The 18,809-nt window shown below is 42.8% G+C and overlaps 1 protein-coding gene across 2 annotated transcripts; it reads left to right on the forward strand.

Annotated features, from left to right (window-relative positions):
- Positions 1–1,669: 1,669 nt before the first annotated feature.
- Positions 1,670–18,793, forward strand: appl2 (adaptor protein, phosphotyrosine interaction, PH domain and leucine zipper containing 2). Of its 2 annotated transcripts, none has more exons than XM_047595569.1 (21): positions 1,670–2,209; positions 4,189–4,287; positions 4,854–4,913; positions 5,746–5,817; positions 6,685–6,772; positions 6,915–6,956; positions 7,040–7,098; positions 7,483–7,629; positions 7,830–7,912; positions 8,105–8,257; positions 10,960–11,148; positions 11,242–11,284; positions 11,550–11,606; positions 12,323–12,417; positions 12,981–13,136; positions 13,419–13,504; positions 13,631–13,805; positions 14,652–14,688; positions 14,792–14,947; positions 15,029–15,076; positions 15,675–18,793. In XM_047595569.1, exons 1-21 carry the CDS (start codon positions 2,153–2,155, stop codon positions 15,804–15,806), a joined length of 2,034 nt encoding a protein of 677 aa, XP_047451525.1. In that variant the 5' UTR covers positions 1,670–2,152; the 3' UTR covers positions 15,807–18,793. The 2 variants fall into 2 exon arrangements, with proteins under 2 accessions (XP_047451525.1, XP_047451526.1); XM_047595570.1 differs by having other exon boundaries at positions 1,674–2,209; positions 13,419–13,471.
- Positions 18,794–18,809: the final 16 nt, after the last annotated feature.

The following is an 18,809-nucleotide window of genomic DNA, read 5'->3' on the forward strand; positions in this document are numbered from 1 at the left end:
TCTGGAAGCGCTGGATACTCGGGGCGAGCAGATCCGGTACCTACACTTTCTGGATGTTTCTGTATCCGGGGGTCGTACACCATCACAGCGGTTGCGCAGTTAAAAGTCCGAGTGAGCGTATACATGCCGGAGAAAATCGATTTCCAATCACATTATCTCCATGATAACGAGAATTTTTATGCACTTAAATTGTCCATTTAAAGTCGGATTAAGACAATAATTCGTTTTTTTCACGTGCATATAAACTACTGACTATCAAGATATTCGTACCAGCTTATCAAAGGTGAAAAAATGGAGTGGACAGAGGGATTAAGACAGAGTGAATGCACATGGCCGTGGATGTTGGTAGTGTTGATGGGCTGATAGAATAGTTGTCATAAAATGTGTGGATTTAAGGATAATCCCCAATTAGTCTGGTGATGCCATGACTTTTCTCTTGGCAGGTTCACATGGGTAAAATGTCTTAGCCATTATAGAGCCATTTCATCGTTTCTCAGTATGTGCTCTCGTCTTGTGTGAAATACCATCACTTACTGTTTAAATTACACATTCGATCAAGTGCAGTCCAAATGCCTGGATGTGTTCTTTCCTTACATTTTAACCACCTCCTGTTCTTTGACCCTTGAAGGTACAAATCGTAGGTGAGCAGTAATTGCGTTGTACGAGGGCGTAATTTAATGTACTGTCCCAGCCACGAGCATTTGCTATCTTCTTTCCATGTAGTGCTCGTCAGCTGGATCACTGCCTTATTTAATCCAGGTTAGTTATGCTGACATGAAGCATCTCTTTTTATAGATCAGACTCAGCCGAGCCAGCAAAGATAATTAATTATCAAAGTCAGAGTGGAAATGCCCTGTCTGATTTGGAGAGCTGGTTCACTAGGGAGGAAAGAACGCGCTCTGATGAGGAGTCACTGCTTGTCACGGCTTGTCTTTTCACTGCACAACAACACGTGGCCGCGTTAACGAGTCAATCAGAATATTGTCTGAGGTGGGGTATACCGTTCTATCACAGGGTTAACACACAGAGACAAACATCCGTTCATGTTCACATGGACACTTATGGCCAAATTAGAATCACCAATTAACCTAACAAGCACGTCTTTAGACTGTGGGCGGCCAACCTTCATGCCATAAGCACCCTGTGCTAACCACTGCTCCACTGTTCCATTATCTAAAAATGCTGAAATGATTGGCAATGACACATTTATTATTATGGTTTTTTACAGGTCTTGGACGCTTGTAAATTAAATCAGATGACATAAAAATCACATAGTAAGCATTACATTAGAGAACATGACTTTTCATTTAATCATCCATGATGAGATCAGTCGAAGGGAGTTTTTTTTTGTGCAGCATCTGCAGGAAGTGTGACATAATAAGACAGCTAGCATCTCTTACAGTACTCTGGGTATCTTATGCTTACTGTTTGTGAGTTACAATTGTGCAAAAACCTGAAAGGCTGATAACTTCATGAACTTTTGGGTAGGTAAAAATCATGTTTATGCAGTTTACTGCCTTACTATCTATATCCAACGTGCATCTACACCTGAAAAAAAATTATAACTATACTTTTATTTAACTATCCATTTACTATGTAATTAACAAGAAATGAAATCTAATATTAACTAAGTTTCAGTCAAAAACCAAAACAGTGATCAAAATTGAACTTACAGGAACTTGACTCCCTCTTGTGAAATATTGAAATATTATTGACATTTGTTATGGTGTGGTGTCATGGAGACAGTCATTTTTCTAAGATTATGTGTCATTCCTGTTTCAAGTAGGCATGTTTTGATAATAAGCGCTGCAATTCTCTATGTAACCACATGGGGCCACTGTTGAACTACAATTGTAAAGACCGTTAGCCATCCATAGCTTGTTTCCACTTTAGCTCTTAGCATCCATGCCTTTCTGTAAATACTTAATATTTACAAATAAATATAAATTAAATCTCATTTCATGCAAAAATCCTCCAGAGTTTGTGTTTCCAGTGTTTTTACTGCTACCGGAAGTGGGTGAGATCAGACTGGGCCCGCCTCCAAATCCTACGTGTTCCTCTGGTTCCTCTCACCCGCGCAGAGGATACTGGGAAACCGAGTCCGCTCTGAATAATTCAAGCCCCTGGTCCTTGCTCCTCCAACGCTAACAAGATGCCGGCCGTTCATCACAAACTGCTCCTGGAGGACGCTTTACAGGACAGTCCTCAGGTAGGCCTGCGCTTGTTTTATCACGTTTGAAGAGACTGCCGCCACATTAAAGGCGTTACGAGAGCTGAAGTTAGCTTATCATCCCAGAGAGTATCCTGCTCCCGTTGTAGGCTCTTTCCACTGGTCGATGACAGCTCTCAATTGTCACATTGTTATGGGAATATAATCCTCTGTCAACAGTGACTACGTCCGTCTGCAGTCAACACGGTTGTAGCTCTAACAGCATGTCATATCTGTCTGTTCGCTGTTTTTGTTTTTCTTGTCTTTACTAGGCTAGCGCCCGTCACAGGGCTTCCCTCCCACTGCCAGAGGCTCTTTTCAGGTGTACATCCAGACTGTAGTCACTCACATCCATATAGCTCAGCCAGATTCACTCTGCTGCAACCCCTTTTATTTCCCCCAATGTCGTATGAAGTTAGGTTCTGGGCCTAACTCTGCTCCAGAGCCCAAATGGGCCTGATTCACAGGAGGGGTGGGAGGGGTTTCCATTATCGGACTGCCCTGGAATTAGTCAATAACCGGACAGAGTCATACCATATGCTTCATCCTTGCAGGCTTTAAAAGGCAGTAATAGCGCTAGATAGGTATGAATGTGAGTGGTGGTGGGGTTAAATTACAGGACGGGTTTTGCTGTTGTGCACATTGCTTTAGTTCTGCTGTGTGTTGCATCACTCTTCCTCCAAACAGGGCTGACCTCTGTGATTGTTCTGCCTAAGTGCATCTCATGCTGGAGGCTCATTTCTCCTCTTAAACTTTTCGTCCTTCCAGTGCAGCTTCTTACGAGAGCACGGGCCCGCTGCCTTTCCACAGGTCGACAGTACTCCTGATAAATTGCCGTTGTTGTGCAATGATCGACTGCTCTTCTGTGACACTGGTCTAAAGGATTAAAGTGTAAACAGACTTGACACACCTGATGGGTGTGTCCCTGTCTGCTGTATCTGCCCTGCCTTGCAGCACCTGTTCACGAAAAAAAAAAGAAGCTCCATCCCAACAGGAATATCTCAGTTTGCATAGGCTGCCTGCAGTAAAATCACCATGGCATTAGTCTCACTTCCAAGTTGTACTTGAGTAGGCTGTAAATGCCCTCATTTCTTTTACTCAGTGTCCTATTTTAACTTCCACCACTGTCCTCACATTTATTTTATGATAACGGGTGTGTACCCAAACTAGACAAAGCAGGTTTATCAGGATTAGATTTACTGCCTACTGTCTATGCTCACACATAGACAGAATTTATGTTGGTGTTTGGTGCACTAGGCATGGTAAGAAATAAGAAAAAATTACTGAGAGCGTAGGAAAGTTTGGTTTTAAATAGCAGGAACTGTGAAGATGAGTGTGGAAAAAAAGAGCAGGGAGTGTACAAATGTTCACAGCATTAAGGATTGATTCAGGCTCTATAGGCAGCCTGTACTGTAAAGTGGCATTCAGCGAATCCAGTCACAGATGGGAAGAAAATGTTGTTGTGGTGTGAGGTTTTAGTCCTGATGGACTACAGCCTCCTCTCAGAGCAGTAGGAGTGGCTCAAATGGTCTGTGTCCGGGGTGAGAGGGGTTGGTTGTAGTCTCTCCTGCCTCCCATCAATTTGAAACTAGATCAACTCTGGCTTAAGAATTGTATTTATGATTAAAGCCACTGATTATTTTTGTGTTCATTTGCAGGCTATGCTCGATTGCCTGCCTTTGATTTATGTACGAAAATAAATAAATAATTAAAACTCCCCATTATGAGGTGCCACATGAACCGAATCTTTACAACTTGCAACAAATGGATAATGATGATAGTTTCTGAGAATCTAAGAAAATGTCCTCGACTTGTTAGCTTTATCCGAACAATAGAACCAAATGTGTCCTATTTTTATATATATATATGTAAAAATAAATTAAACATATTAATTTCAGATGATAAAAGTCTGTTTCCATTTGTTTCACTATACTGTCGTCAGTTAATTCTAAAGAAAGTTTGACTGTTTTGTCCCGCAGACTCGCTCTTTGCTCAGCGTGTTCGAGGAAGATGCGGGGATGCTCACAGACTACACCAACCAGCTGCTACAATCAATGCAGCGGGTGTTTGGAGCCCAGGTACTGAACAAAACACAGACACGCGCACGCACTCGGAGTCCTCTTCTTTAGCTGTGTGAAACAGACACATGTGTTCAAACACAGAAGAAAACCAAGGAGATTCTTTTCATCACTAAACTCCAGTGCAGCAGGGTAGTGTTTTGATTTGGTGTGGAAGGTTATTCTTGCTTTTTGTTTAACAAAGTGATCTGAGCTCAAAGGTCCAGCTGGTCAAATGAAACTCCGTGGTTTTGTGTCATGTGCGGAGGCTTACAAAGCTTCACCGAGCATCATGCTCAAACGTTCTGCTGCTGCAACCGTACGCAATTTAGAAAAACATTGCTGTAGACCTTTTCTGAACCAAGAGTAGTTCACCGATACGCCTGGCATTTATCTGACCCGTCGCCCCGTGCTTTTTTAAAGGAATTATCATGTGAACCCTGATTCAACTGTTCCCCCTCGCTTCCTTTTATTCCTTCGTGATACACTAGAGCTGGGGAGTGAATGACACATGTAGACGCAAGGGATGAATCCCTGGTAGTGCAGCCCATTAACATTTGGTCTCCCCTCTATCTGTTTCTGCACAGAGTGAAATGGGATTAGCCACAGAGCAGCTCTCACAGCGACTTCTGGAGTACGAGAAGAAAGTAAGTCTGGGTGGCATGAGAGTAACTTACTTCTCTCGTTGCTAATGCGGGTGAAATGATTCAAGTGACTCTGCTGACGTGCTCCAACAATTACATGTATTATCGCACATTGTAGTATTATTATTTTTGTGAGCTAGTGTTTCATTCAATCCAGTTTATGACAAATTTATGACAAATCCCATGCTCCGGTATGAAATGACCACGTTTCCCACGCTGTTTTAACATAGAGTGAACTTTAGAAAACTCATTAAGGGTGTGCAAGACTATTGTATTGTTTACTCGGATGCATTTGATTCTCCAGTTTCCCTAATGTATTGGCGAGTGAGTGTGCATCGTGTTTAAGCGCTGCTGTGGAGACACACCTGTTAGCATTAACATTTTCATCTGAACTCATGCCCTTGTGTGAGTTTGCATGCCCCTGCCACATGACAGATTTGCATGTTAAATCTCTGCACGTGAAAAAACACTTGGAGAAGGAGCACCTCTCTTCTGTCATGGGCTCTCATTTTAAGTGGCTAGCAAGAAGTAAAAAATCAAACAAAAAACAAAAACAGAATAGCTACTGCAGTCAACGCAGTAGGTCTATTAAATCATGAAAAAGGGAGCGTTCGGAGCTGATGAATCTGTTGGAACTTTCCTGGACCGCAGAGGTGATGCTGGTCGGGGAAAATCTGCAGCTGATGCATTTTTAATACCTCTAAACGAGGGTTAAAACTCAGCATCTTAGCGCTAGATTTATTAGTGTCTTTGGCAGAGCGGGGTAACTTCTTAGCCCTTAATGTAGCTGTTTCATGGCTCGACCTTTTCTGTCTCCCCTATTTTTTCCATCTAGAATTTTGCCCTTGGAAAGGGTGACGAAGAAGTAATCAACACGCTGCAGAACTTCGCCAAATCTGTTGGGGAGGTGAGGCCCTTGCTTCCAGTTTGCTTGTTTTATGGGTGTATATTTATGTGCAGAACAGAGGGATGATGAACTGCTGCAGAGTCTGCAGTTGGTTCTTTATCACATTACCAAGGATACTGCACCTGTGCTTCCCTCGCTGGCTGGAGAAAATGACCTCAGTGAAAAGACCTACTCACTGAGTATCATCCCCGTCAGACCGGAAATACTCGTCTAAGATCGGGGTGGATGGATGAATGGAAGGAAGCAGCAGCGGGTGGATGCGTGAAGGAGGAGTGTGCTGGTTCTGGTGTGCGGACCAAACAGATGGGCCTGCCACTGTCCCCCACGGCCGCGCAGTCAGCATACAGGACGCACACATATGCTCGGAGGACGCGGCATGATTGTTTTTTTGACCTTTCACCTCGTCGTGTACAGATGAGGACTCATTTCACAGTGATTATTAGCCCTACAGCCCTGCAGCCCTACGGCGCTGCTCAACCTAATCTTGTGAACTTTAGCACTTGCTAAATCACTCAGATTAAAGAGGACGTCGGCTCGGTGAAAGTTGGCTCATGGCTTGTTGATAAGCCCAGGGAATAATAGCCCATTCTGCTTGTTTGTGCGGATCGCCGTCCTGTTTCCAATATCAGAGTAAATAGGAGGTTTTATTAGTCTTCCCAGAATGTGCTCGTCCACAGTCTGGGTTTATTCTCATATAAGGGAGGCATTTTCTTCCTTTATGTCCCTATTTCACTGAAAATGTAATTTTCCAGCCTGCTGCCTCACAATGTTAGTGTAAATATTAAAATCAGCTGAAATCCCTCAAGATGTTTGGCATGGGTTTGTTGCGCACCGCCTGAAATGTGTAATCTGTTTTGTATGGTCCAGCTCAACTCGCTCCACTCCGAGCTAGCCAACCAGATGGCTGACAGCATGGTCTTCCCCTTGATCCAGTTCCGAGAGAAAGACCTCACAGGTAGCAGACGTATTCAAGAAAGTCATGTCATAAAGCATTCGACCGTGTCGGTTTTGTCTGAGAGAACTTGCGCAACAATGCTTGTCTCAGAATCTGTGGCGGAGTTTGTTTGTAATCACTTTCCAAATTTTGAATTTTCCAGAGATCAGCACGCTGAAGGAAATATTTGGCATCGCCACTGATGGTTAGTGCAGACCATATTCAGAAAAAGTAAAACATGCAGTGGTCACTATCTGGTGCTCATGTCCTTTTTGTTGTGTGGTGTAGAGCACGAGGCAGCTATGGTCAAGTACAGCCGGTTGCCCAAGAAGAAGGAAAATGAAAAGGTATAGTAAATGCAAAGCGCTTCCTCAGCTTCACTGGTGGCTGCTCTTTTTCTCATTGATCACAAGCTGTTACATAAAAGGCCTTACAGTGCAGTACTGCCATCGTTAATTCAGTGTGACTGTTTTATAAGCGTTTGAAATACAAATAGATGACATTAAAACATCCTCTGCTTCCACGAGCAGATAAGAAATAAGATTCTTTCGCTGTTTGAGTTTATTGTCAGCATGTCTCTTTGGAGGCAGAGACAAGACGACTTAGTTGCTCATTTATATACGTGTGTGTTAGTGTAGCCTAGGACAAGTGTTTGCATATGTATGGGTGTGTGTCTGTGCAAACCTTGATAGTGAATGAATGTCATGTTTACGCCTCTCCTTTGTGGACAGCTGAAGGCAGACCTGGTGAAGGAGGTGGCCTACACCCGCAGAAAGCAGCACCAGGCCTCTCTGCAGTATTACTGCGCCCTCAACGCCCTGCAGTATCGCAAGAGAGTGGCTATGCTCGAGCCTATGCTAGGTTACACCCATGCTCAGGTACTGAACTACAGCTGACCTATAAAGCCACATCACTATTACAAGGTCAGCTATCAAAAATGACAAATGATTTCCTCAGTGTACTGATTCAGATCACAGAGGAGAGTTATTAAAATGTGACGTGTTTGTTGAATGTAAAGGTCCGGGGGTCTGTAAAGTTATATATAAGAAACATAATAATGTTATCTCTTATCGTGCAGATCAGCTTTTTCAAGAAAGGCATCGAGCTGGTGTCTAAGAAGATGGACACTTTTCTCGCCTCGGTTTCCAACATGACACAGAGGTAAGGAATATCTTACCAAGAAGTGATGAACCAAGGCTTTTCAGTTGTAATCCGCTGAGGCATAGAAATCGTCCCTAATATTCCCATGTCTCTGTCTTGGAATTTAATGCTCAATTTGTGCAAAATAAAAAGACATTTGAAACGTCGGTTCAGATGGATTTTGACCGTATTAAAACTTTTCATCCTGTCTAGCATCCAGGCCCAGCTGGACTCGGAAGCGGAGGCCATGCGCATGGCCCAGAGGGAGCTCCTGTCTGTGGAAGACACCATCTATATGCCAGATAAGGACATTGAGCCCGTCAATCGCACACTTATCCAGAAGGCTGGCTACCTCAACATTAGGAAGTAAGATTTATTACACTCATTATGGCCTCAGGGAACTGGTCTTGGTAGACGACACATCAGAGGGTGTCTTTAATAAAAAATACAAGAGGAGAAAGCAAAAATTGTGAATGAGTCTAAATAATCCAACACCGCAGAGGAGTGATTTTTGGCCTTTCCTGCTAAAGTTGCTCAAAATATTATCCACACAAGCACAGTAAACAAAATGTCTGTCACCGCAGACAAGGTGGGTCAGGTAACATGTTGACAACGTGCACAGTCAGCTTATTGTAGCGTAGATATATGAGAAGGGAAACTTCCTTAATGGCTTCAGGGGATAAAACTGCAGTGTAGCTCGCACTGTGATTTAGTGAAATGTCAGAGCTGTCAAACTCTGTCTCTCGCTCATATACATCCAAAGTCTTTGACAAATGTCTGTGACACCGGAGAAAAGGTTTCCACAGAATGCTATTCTGTTTAATGACACACACTGCCAGCAGCCTCAAACACTTGTCAAATGGAGCTGAGGCCAGAGAACATTTGCTATTTCAAATGGTTTCAGAATATTAAGGGTCTGAGTCACCCATGGCTGGTAAGTCATGGACTTACCAGATATTTATCAACGAAAATTTATTGGGGGGTATTTTCTGAAGAGAATTTATGAGAGGAAAGTTTATAGATGAGTCATGCGCATGAAGCTTAGCTGCGAAATGAAGAGGCTTACGGTCAAACTGCATTTTAGCTCGATAAGTCTTTTGTGACAGATGTGTGCCTGTCTAAATGATAACTTTTGAACATTTAGTTTATCACACGGGTTAATATCAAATGCATCAGGTATTATTTTTTATGTCTTTATTATTGGGAAGGATTAATAAAGATAAGTTTGCTTGTAAAAAATACTTAATTAATCAAAAGAAAATGAATTAAGATTAATTAATTGTGCCTTTCCAGGTGGAGTTTATATGTTCTCCCGGTGTCTGTGTGGCTTTTCACTGGCTACTTTGGTTTCCTCCCACCTCCAAAGACATGCTCGTTAGGTTAATTGGTGACTCTAAATTGACCCTATGTCGAGTGCAAATGGTTGTTGGTCTGTGTGTTAATCCTGCCATAGGCTGGCGACCTGTGCATGGTGTTGCTGACTTCTTGCCCAATGACAGCTGGGATAGGCTCCAGCAACGTCCGCGACCCTAGTAGGATTAAGCGGTAGTAGAAAATAAGATGAGATGAGATGAGATGTATTAAGTGTCCCTAGGACTGAGCCCTGTGGAAATCCATGTGGTCTTTGTTCTTTAGGCAATCAGCATTCATGAATGTTGATCAAAACCATGAATCAATTTGTAAAACAATTTGTATGTCAGCCCATATAGCATTAAAATACAATGAATTTATTTGACTAAGCAGTTTATTATACGTTATAGCATTCTGTGGAGTTTCTGACGATGATAAGACGCATGTGTAGATTGAAATGAAATGGTTTTGTGCTTTAAATTGTGTGGATTAAAAAAAAAACTGTAAGAGAGAGAAGTATTATGAGGAGTATTTATTCCCGGTCGTGCACAATTAGGTGTTAGCTCCAGTGATTTGTCATCAGGGTTATGAATAATAGGAAGACTGCTGATGGTTTTTCAATGAGAGGAAATAATAATGCAGAAATAAAGGCCATGTTTGTGTACTGCTAACTTGATAAAGAAAATTGATGACATTTTTCAGGCTCTGTTATATGTATCTGTGACATTTGATAATTGAGGAGACGGGCGGATTTTGGATGGAAATAGTGTTGCGTTACATTTACATTTTTAAAGAGGACAAAAAAAAAAAAAAAATGAAAGAGTCATTATTCTGTGTGAATCCAACATTGACACGCTGTCCTTCAATGCACTTCTTAATGGTCTGACAGAGCTTTGATGTTTTTGAAATATGCTGTCGGTATTTTTGGACACCCACGCCTCATGTCTCTCTGCTCACAGAGTATCATTGCTGCCTCTTGCCCTTGGAATATGTATCACATTATCCAAAAGTGGTGGTAAAAAAGTGTAACCTTTCAACATTAATATATTTTCTACAATTTTGTTTTGTTTTAATTTTGTCGAATTAATCAAAATGTCCAAACACGAAGGCCAGAAGGTCACATCTAAAATGATTTGTGCAGCCTAATTATGACATAGTATAGTGTTGGTGGTGGCCTTTGTATTTATTGCACTGGACCTTATCAGTTCGCGCCCTGTGCAGTTGCCACATTTAGTGAGATGCTAAGATGAGACTGTATTGATCCCCGTGGGGAAAGGTTGGTGTTAAAGCTGCGGGGCAAGACAGTGCAAAAATAGAGAAGAAAGTTCAGCAACTACTACTGGTCTGTCATTCATGTGGATGTTACATGTACCACCCACCAAGACCAGCCCAGACACCCCCACGGCAATGACACCAGCAGGATGCAGTCTGACTCAGACACACACACACAAAAACGCTTTAGGGACAACTAAAAAAAACATGAAGAACAGCACAAGTTGTTGACCTGGCCTCCAGATTCACTAGATTCACTGGATGAGACCCCTCCCCTCAACCCATAGAACCCAGATGCCCCCACTAACAACAGCCACCCTCAGAAGACCCATGTCCATCCTCTGATGAGTCAGAACAGGAGTTCATATACTGTACGATATAGTGTCCGTAATTTGAAGAACAAAACCTGTGTCCACATACTTCCACATCTTGTTCTTCTGCTCCAGTAAAACAGGCCTGGTGACCACAGCTTGGGACCGACTATACTTCTTCACCCAGGGAGGGAACCTGATGTGCCAGCCACGCGGGGCGGTGGCGGGGGGCATGATTCTAGACCTGGACAACAGCTCCGTCATGGCCGTGGAGTGCGAGGACCGCCGCTACTGTTTCCAGATAACCTCTCCATCAGGAAAGACGTATGTGCGCCTTTCTCCGTACACAGCAGAGAGCTTGTTGACACGGTGGAGACATTTTTATTAAACCCTCTGCACTGCCGTCCGTGTCAATAGGTCGATGATCCTACAGGCTGAGAGCAAAAGGGAGTACGAAGAAGTAAGTGTGAAGAGGCAGTTGAAACGGCTGGCTGGGTTTGATCGCCTTCGTTGTTTTACATCTTCATCACATATTTGCTGCTACAAGTATCTGTCAAGAACAATGGAGGAGCTGCCAAGTCTCATTTGTGTGGTTTTTATATCTGGATTTTGTGCTTGGTCGCATCTGACTGGCCTGTCATAGCTGGTATCTGTCAAGTGATTTCAGGCTAAGTGTGCCAGAACTAGAACAAGACCTAATGCGGACGTCTGTGTTTCTTTCTCAGTGGATCTGTACCGTGAACAACATCTCCAGACAGATCTACCTGACCGACAACCCAGAGGTAAAGAATGTTTGAATGTTATCACACAGACACACGCGGCTTTAAAAAGGTGCGGACTAGACATGACATCCTGGATAAAACTTTGGTTAATTATTCACAAACTCTGCTATGATTATACACTTTGTACACACTAAAATAAAACTTAGGGAAAGGTAATTGTTTTGTGCTGTCACACAGACCACACTCCCTCTTTTCTTTTGGATCCAAAAAAAAAAAGAAGAGCAAACCTTTGGAAGTTTGCCACGGTATAAACAATTAACAGAGGCGTAACCAGAAAAAGCTGCACTGCCAGAACCTGCAAATTGCACGTTTGTCACCTCAGGAGCAAACGCACAGCTTTTGTTGGGTTTCTAGCAAATAGAGTAGCTTTGTACACACGGTAGAAACCACTGAATATTCATTCCTTTAGAAATGCATGTGAAACGTTGCTAATGAAGTACAGTGCTCCAAACAGCAGATGGAGAATGACTTCACTTCCAGCTTATCTAATTATTCCCATTGTTAAAGTTGTGTAATTTGCCGTCATTGTGGCAGTGTGGGTGTCGGTGGGAAACTGCACGGACTCGCATTCATTTGTCAGTTGTTTGTGGATAGGCCCGTCGCACTACAAGCTGCACGGAGCAAACATAGAGTTGTTCCACTCTGCTGAAGATATCTAAATGACTCACCGCCATGACTCAGAGATGCTTCACTGTCCTCTGTTTCCTGATTCTTAGGCCGTTGCCATTCGGATGAACCAGTCCGCCATCCAGGCAGTCACCCCCATCACCAGCTTCGAGAAGAGACAAGAAGGTTCACCCAACCCTGACAGGTCAGTTACATGTCGGTCATGAGTAGCTAAGCTGTGTGTGTGCTTGTGTCAGGCTGCATCCTGCTGGGGGTGGCTGCTGTCATCAAGGAGTGTCATCGCTATGGGGTGGGGGGGTGTGGTCTAGGTGGTACATGTCTAAGTGAAATCCATATGAATGCCAGGTCCAATCGTTTCCCAGCAGGACAATGAATTGTCACAACATGGTCAGTGTTGTTAACTTGTCCTGTCAGTGGTTTTAATGTTGTGGCTGATGGGTGTGTACCTCTACTTTGCAAAGGCAAGTCTGTCAGAAACAAAAGTCAAGGGCACATATGTGACCAAAATGACAGGAGACAAATTCGATCTCATGAAGAGGGTATCTTCTGTAGTTTAATCTTTTTGTTGGAAATTTATTCTTAAGGACTCATTTCTTTGGATTTGGAATTTCATGGTCAGCGTTGTGGTACTGATCACTGACTGACACGCTTTATGAGATAGAAAATGTGAACCTATCCTTCACTGATCCATGGATGTTTTTTCCCTCATTTTAAACTCATGTTCATCCTTCTTCTCGTTTTTTTCAGAGCAAAGCCAGGAGCTGTTCACGCTGCCAGCGGTGCTTCCCAGAAAACCGGAGCCGCTCCGGAACCAGAAGACCTGATAGCCCCTGGGACGCCCATTCAGTTTGACATCATGCTGCCAGCCTCAGAGTTCCAGGACCAGAACAGAGCCGGGGGGAGGTGAGGGGCCAGCGGAGACAGGAAATTTATGTGGGTGCTTGTTTGCGTGTTGAGAGAAAGAGAGAAAGAGAGAGAGAGAGAGAGAGAGAGAGAGAGAGAGAGAGTGAGAGAGAGAGTGAGAGGCAGACAGGGACAAGGTACTTGTGGGCGATGATGCTCATTTCCTAAATGTTGGCCTCATTGTGATTATTATATCATTTCCAGGAAGCGGAATGCTTCTTTATTGCTTAACACAGGGGTTTAATTGGCATTTTGCTGCTGTGTGTGCTCCCATCCTGACAGACGCACAAATCCGTTTGGAGAAACAGATGATGACTGTTCAGCAGAGAGCGATGGTAACCATTTCCTGATCCAAACGCAACACAATGGTCTCAAATCGTTTCTAACTTCAGTTTAACCTCGTTAATGCGTCTATACCTTTGAGTTGTCTCTGCTCGCTTTCCACCGCTGCTGTCACGCTTATACACGGATCACGTTTCTGCATGTTCCTGCAGACTCCCTCCTGCAGCAGGTATTCGCCGTGCGCTTCCTGGGCTCCATGGCGGTTCGCTGCGGCGACAACCAGGAGGTGATCTACGAGGCCATGAGGCAGGTGCTGGCTGCACGGGCCATCCACAACATCTTCAGGACCACGGAGTCGCACCTCATGGTCACCAGCAGCAGCCTCAGGTACAATTTAATACACGTTTCATGAGAAAACCTCCTCCGGGTGCTCAGAAGGTTCCTGTATTGATACGGTATAGAGAGGAGATGACCACACAAACCAGTAACATTTTCTTTACAGTATTACAAGTGTGAAATATGCCAAATTTGTCACTCATGTATAAATATATTATATTTCTCAATGGAAACTTCAACTTTGTTGATGCTTGTTTGTTAACATTTTAGTTGTCGAGAACACTAAAGCACACTAAAGTATAACTTTTTATTACACACCAGCCTCTGCCAGTCGCAGACAACTTTGGTTGAACACGATCAGATAAGATTAATGTGTAATGGATCATCAATTTCAGCTTAGATAACGTTATGGGTTGGACTAAACTTTGAAATTACGTCAAGTTAAACATTATTTGGAGGATTCTTGTTACATGTTAATGCTAACCGCTAGCTAATGCAACGTGTTTCAAGGGTGTCCAAGCAGAAGTAGCATTTACTACGTTATCCTGTATTGGTTTTACTTACTTCTAGTAACATCTTCGTAGGAGAGGCGTTAGTATATTCTCTAAAATATATGTTTTCATCATCCATTCTTGCCAAAACTGTTTACACGCGATAGTGTTTGAGATGTTTTGCCTCCAGCTAAGCCCCGCCCCTCAACAAACATCATTGTTTACAAACAGTGAAGGGTCTGTAGTGCCTTTCAAAACACCCAAGGACAGCTCAGACCCTGTGTAACCTGTCATTTGTAAGACATTTCATCTCTAACTAATTGTAATAAGTTATTGTCACAAAGAATTGTTTGACTGAAGATGGAGCAGAAAATTTGCTCAAGTTTCTAGTTTCTGTTCTCAACAGGTTGATTGACCCACAGACCCAAGTAACGAGAATAAGTGTAAGTATCTCAAGTCAGGACGTTTATCAAAACAAAACATATTTTATCTGGTTTAAAAAAAAAAATTAATAAAAAACCTGTCTCACCATCTTTCGTTTCTCAGTTCCAGCTCGGAGAGGTGTGTCAGTTTGCAGCCCACCAAGAGAACGGGAGGCTGATGGGATTTGTAGTTGAAGGCCGAGACTGGAGCGACGGCGACGAGGAGGGCGAGCCGTCGTTCAGCGCCTTCGTCTTTGAAAGCAACACGGAGGGCGAAAAGGTTGGTTCACCACTAGCTCCATCAGCACTGAGGGGACACGTGTTAACTGATGCTAAAGACTATGTTCATCCTCATCCACAGATATGTTACACTATAAACCTGGCCAAGGAGATTACAGAAGCCAAGAAGGTAAGGCTGTCGTGTTCCAGCTACTCACGTTTCCTCGCAACCAAACAACTAAACGACACAACAACTTGTTGCTTAGTTGCAAGGAAATGTGAACATTCATGGGAATTTTAATAATAAATTACACTCCAATACTATGACACCTTATTGGATTATTTTCTTGGTTTTGATTTCCACCTAGTTTGGAGATATGTGACAGTAAAGTTGGTAAATTTATTGTCACAGTTTATCTTCAAGGAATGAAAAGATCCAGCGTGTGGGATTTAGTAGCATCAAGTAGTGAGACTATAGATATCAACCAAATGAATAACCTTTAAATCACCCTCCATCGTGTGCGGACCCACGATGACAACTAAAAAACACGAAATATCTAGAATGAGGTTTTGTTTTGTCCATTCTGGGACACCGTAGACACATGGCTGACACCATGGAAGAGATCCCACTTGCTCCCTGTGTAGAGGTAAAATGTTCCCTCACAGGAAAGATTTTTTTTTTTCAGGATTATTCATTTAAAACATGATTGTGGAAATTTATATTTAATAGATTTCTACACACGTTTAAACACAAAATAAGTCAGATTGTCTCCATTGGTTTTTACAAGGACCCGGAGGCCCTGGCAGAGCTAATGAAGAACATGCCTCTCACCAACGATGGCAAATTCTTGCTCCTGGAGCCTGAAACGGGCGACACCAACGACGGAGCTGGACAAGAAGACCTGGAGTCTGAGGCCTAGTTCCACTCACAAACCACAAACACGACCAGGGCCAACTTACGCTGAAACATGCTTGTAGAAAGGAAGGCTTTCCCTGGATAAAGGTCTCATCAGGACCCCTACTTCTAACTCTTGTGTCTGCACCAATACTAGAGAGTGTAGTTCACGTCCTCTGACCCCATGTTACTGGAGCTGCAGCTCTTTTGCAAAGAGCAGAAGAAGTTGAGGAGGGTTGAGGAGGTCGGCTTGACCAAAAAAAAAAGAAAAGAAAAAAAAGAAAAAAGCACATCTCTAGTTTGTTTTCCATGCTCACATGAGTCTTATTCTTTGGAGTTTGTCTTTGTCCAACTTCAGGTGGCGCGCATGAAAAGGGACGATACATAGGTACTGGTTGTGTTTCATTGTCCACTAATATCCCCGGCCGTCTATCTAGCAGGCAGTGGAGAATCATTCACTTCAGTTTAGGTTTACATTTACATACAGTAGTTTGTGGTGTTTGTTCTGTTTGTTAACTCATACTTACACAATTATTTTTGCTGTTTTATTCCTGATTATTCATGTACAAAAATATTATTTCAGTACAGAGTTTTTTTCTGTTGAATCATTACAGTTGGGGGCTATAGAGGAGATTTTGAAGGATGTTTATGTAACTAATGTTTTTTGTTTAAAAAAGGTTAAGAAGATGTCAGTTCCTTTCACCTGCAGTGCAGTGACTTTTAATAGCTGAATTGTTGAACCTGTGTGCTCTTCAAACTGTGGACAAAACCCTTTCTGCATTTTAACCACTAAGATTTCAGATTTCCTCCCGAACATTCCCACTAAAGTGCTTTCATCTCATGGTTCACGTTATTCTCCACTACCTGTACGGAACAAGTCTAAACATGATCTGTGTGCCAGACCCTTGTTGAAGCAACCCCCAAAAACTACTCTGTGCTCCACTTCCTGAATGCCTGTGTAAATATGATCTGTCCCGGTGTCTATATGATGTTCAGACTCAGTCAATAGGCTCGGACTGCTGCGGTGCATGATTCAATAACAGTGTTCTCTCCTGTTCCCTTCGCAGAAGGTTAACGCTTCTCCTCCGAGCACCGAGCCATCACACTATATATGTATAAAAAAAATAGCAATCAACTAAAATGTCACCGATAATGCATGTCTGCGGATCACAGTGGGGCGCCGTGCGCTGACGGAAAAGCGATTTGCTCTTTGCTCTTACATATGAACGCTAATCAAAGCAGAGGAACTAATGGGAAAGTAATCTGTCAAATTCTTCTTCTTCTTCTTTCTGGATCCCAGTGCAGTTTTTTTTTCTCTCCACATTTTCTTTTTGAGCTGCAACACTAATCTCGATGGACAGTGGTAACCCATGCATCGTGTCGGCTTGTTTATCCTGCTCTGCATCGAGGCATCAGATGCAGAAGCGTTTTAAACGAGGACGAAGCGCGGCTCCTTCATTAGGACTGTTCTGCTCTGGTCATGATAATGGGACTGAAAGTGACACTACATTGTAATTGTAAAAAAAAAAAAAAAAAAGTCCATGTTGGGAAATGCACTTATTCGCTTTCCTACAGGGAGTTAGAAAAGTTCATCCTGACTCCGTGAAACGAGTCAAATTTAATTACCTGCACCTCTTAAAATCACTAACTGACAACTTATTGCACATTTGTGTAAGAACAAAGGCTCCAGGATAACGCTGCTTAAACCTTCCACTTAAACATTTTGAACTCGGAGTTGGAGACGTTTCACATAATGAAGTAAAAAGTAAATAATCAACACGTCTGACACTTTCTTATGGAAGCAAGCACATCGTTATCTAAGTCTGCTTCATCACTGCATTGAATTAATTACGGCCATGAAAAACTGTTGCACATATTTTACATCAGTTTATTCAGAGTATTACACAGTAGCCTGTAAAGTACTGTTACATCATCCGGAGTGCCAGGTCTGTATAGTTGACTTCTTTTGAATGCCGCCGTGTGTCTTGTGTCTGAGCCTCAGCTTCTCAGTGAAGTCGAGCTGCATGAAATTGACCACCACGCCTTTGGAAGTCTTGATTGTGTGGAATGCAGCGTTTACCTTCCCACAGTCCTGAGATGTCATCATAATTCATTTTAGGCAGATTTCCACAGATTTCTTAGGAAGCGCTAGTCTGGGTGGTTCTCGGTTCAGATGTGAACACATAATGAGGACTGTGGATCACCTGTCGGGCGACGTCTCACGTTCGCCCTTCAAACGGGACCTGGGATTTAATTTCAGAGAAGCACAGAGGAGAACGACTCTCGCACTACGAAGGCAACGCCTGCCAAGCAGGCAACGTGTCGGGCGTAACTTTATTGATTCGGCTGAGCTGCCAGATGGGCCTCGTGCGTTCACATTATCAGTAACTGTTTAACAGACTCTACCAAGGAGCAGATAAATGCATTTCCCTAAATGTTGAACTTCCTGTCGCCTGATGTAAATGTGTATTGTCGGTTTATCTGACGCTGTAGAGAAACACGTGTTTCATCCGGTACCCTCCCTCCTCAGGTGATGATTGATCCGCTTCGATCACGCCTTTAATAAAAGCAACGCTTACAAGCGTTGGCCTATTAAAACTTTATTTTACAGTTTGATGATTAACATTTACAGCCAGTACTTCTGTTTGCTCTCTGACTGATGACTCGATCGGAGAGAAGATTTGCTCCAGCTTAACTGTCCAGTCAAGAAAAGTAATCCTTACTGTACGAGGTCTGTTGCAGCCCATTACACGTACTACAGCTGTGCTGCATAGTCTTGATGCGTTTTTGCTTTGTAAGTAATGCACCGTCAGGAGAAATGTTGTGGGTACTCATTGTATAGGACATGTATTTCAATAATATAGTCAAGACTGCATTTTTTTTTCTCCTTCTCTCTGTATCTTTTTGGAAATGGCTGAAGTCGTCAGAATTCATCAGGCTTCGCGTTTAATTTGTCCCAGTTTTCTAAAACCTATGTTAACATCTTTAATAAATAGAAGTAATTTTTTCTTACTAATGTTGTGTTTTT

Source organism: Mugil cephalus, chromosome 10, assembly GCF_022458985.1.
Source record: "Mugil cephalus isolate CIBA_MC_2020 chromosome 10, CIBA_Mcephalus_1.1, whole genome shotgun sequence".
Classification (NCBI taxonomy): domain Eukaryota; kingdom Metazoa; phylum Chordata; class Actinopteri; order Mugiliformes; family Mugilidae; genus Mugil; species Mugil cephalus.

What these genes read in the sequence shown, in the direction of transcription:
- appl2 (XM_047595569.1), top strand. Translation starts at nt 2,153, where the DNA reads ATGCCGGCCGTTCATCACAAACTGCTCCTGGAGGACGCTTTACAGGAC. An exon ending in TTCTGGAGTACGAGAAGAAA is followed by an intron (nt 4,914 to 5,745) that starts GTAAGTCTGGGT and finishes TTTTCCATCTAG; the next exon opens with AATTTTGCCCTTGGAAAGGG. An exon ending in GCAAAAGGGAGTACGAAGAA is followed by an intron (nt 11,285 to 11,549) that starts GTAAGTGTGAAG and finishes TTTCTTTCTCAG; the next exon opens with TGGATCTGTACCGTGAACAA.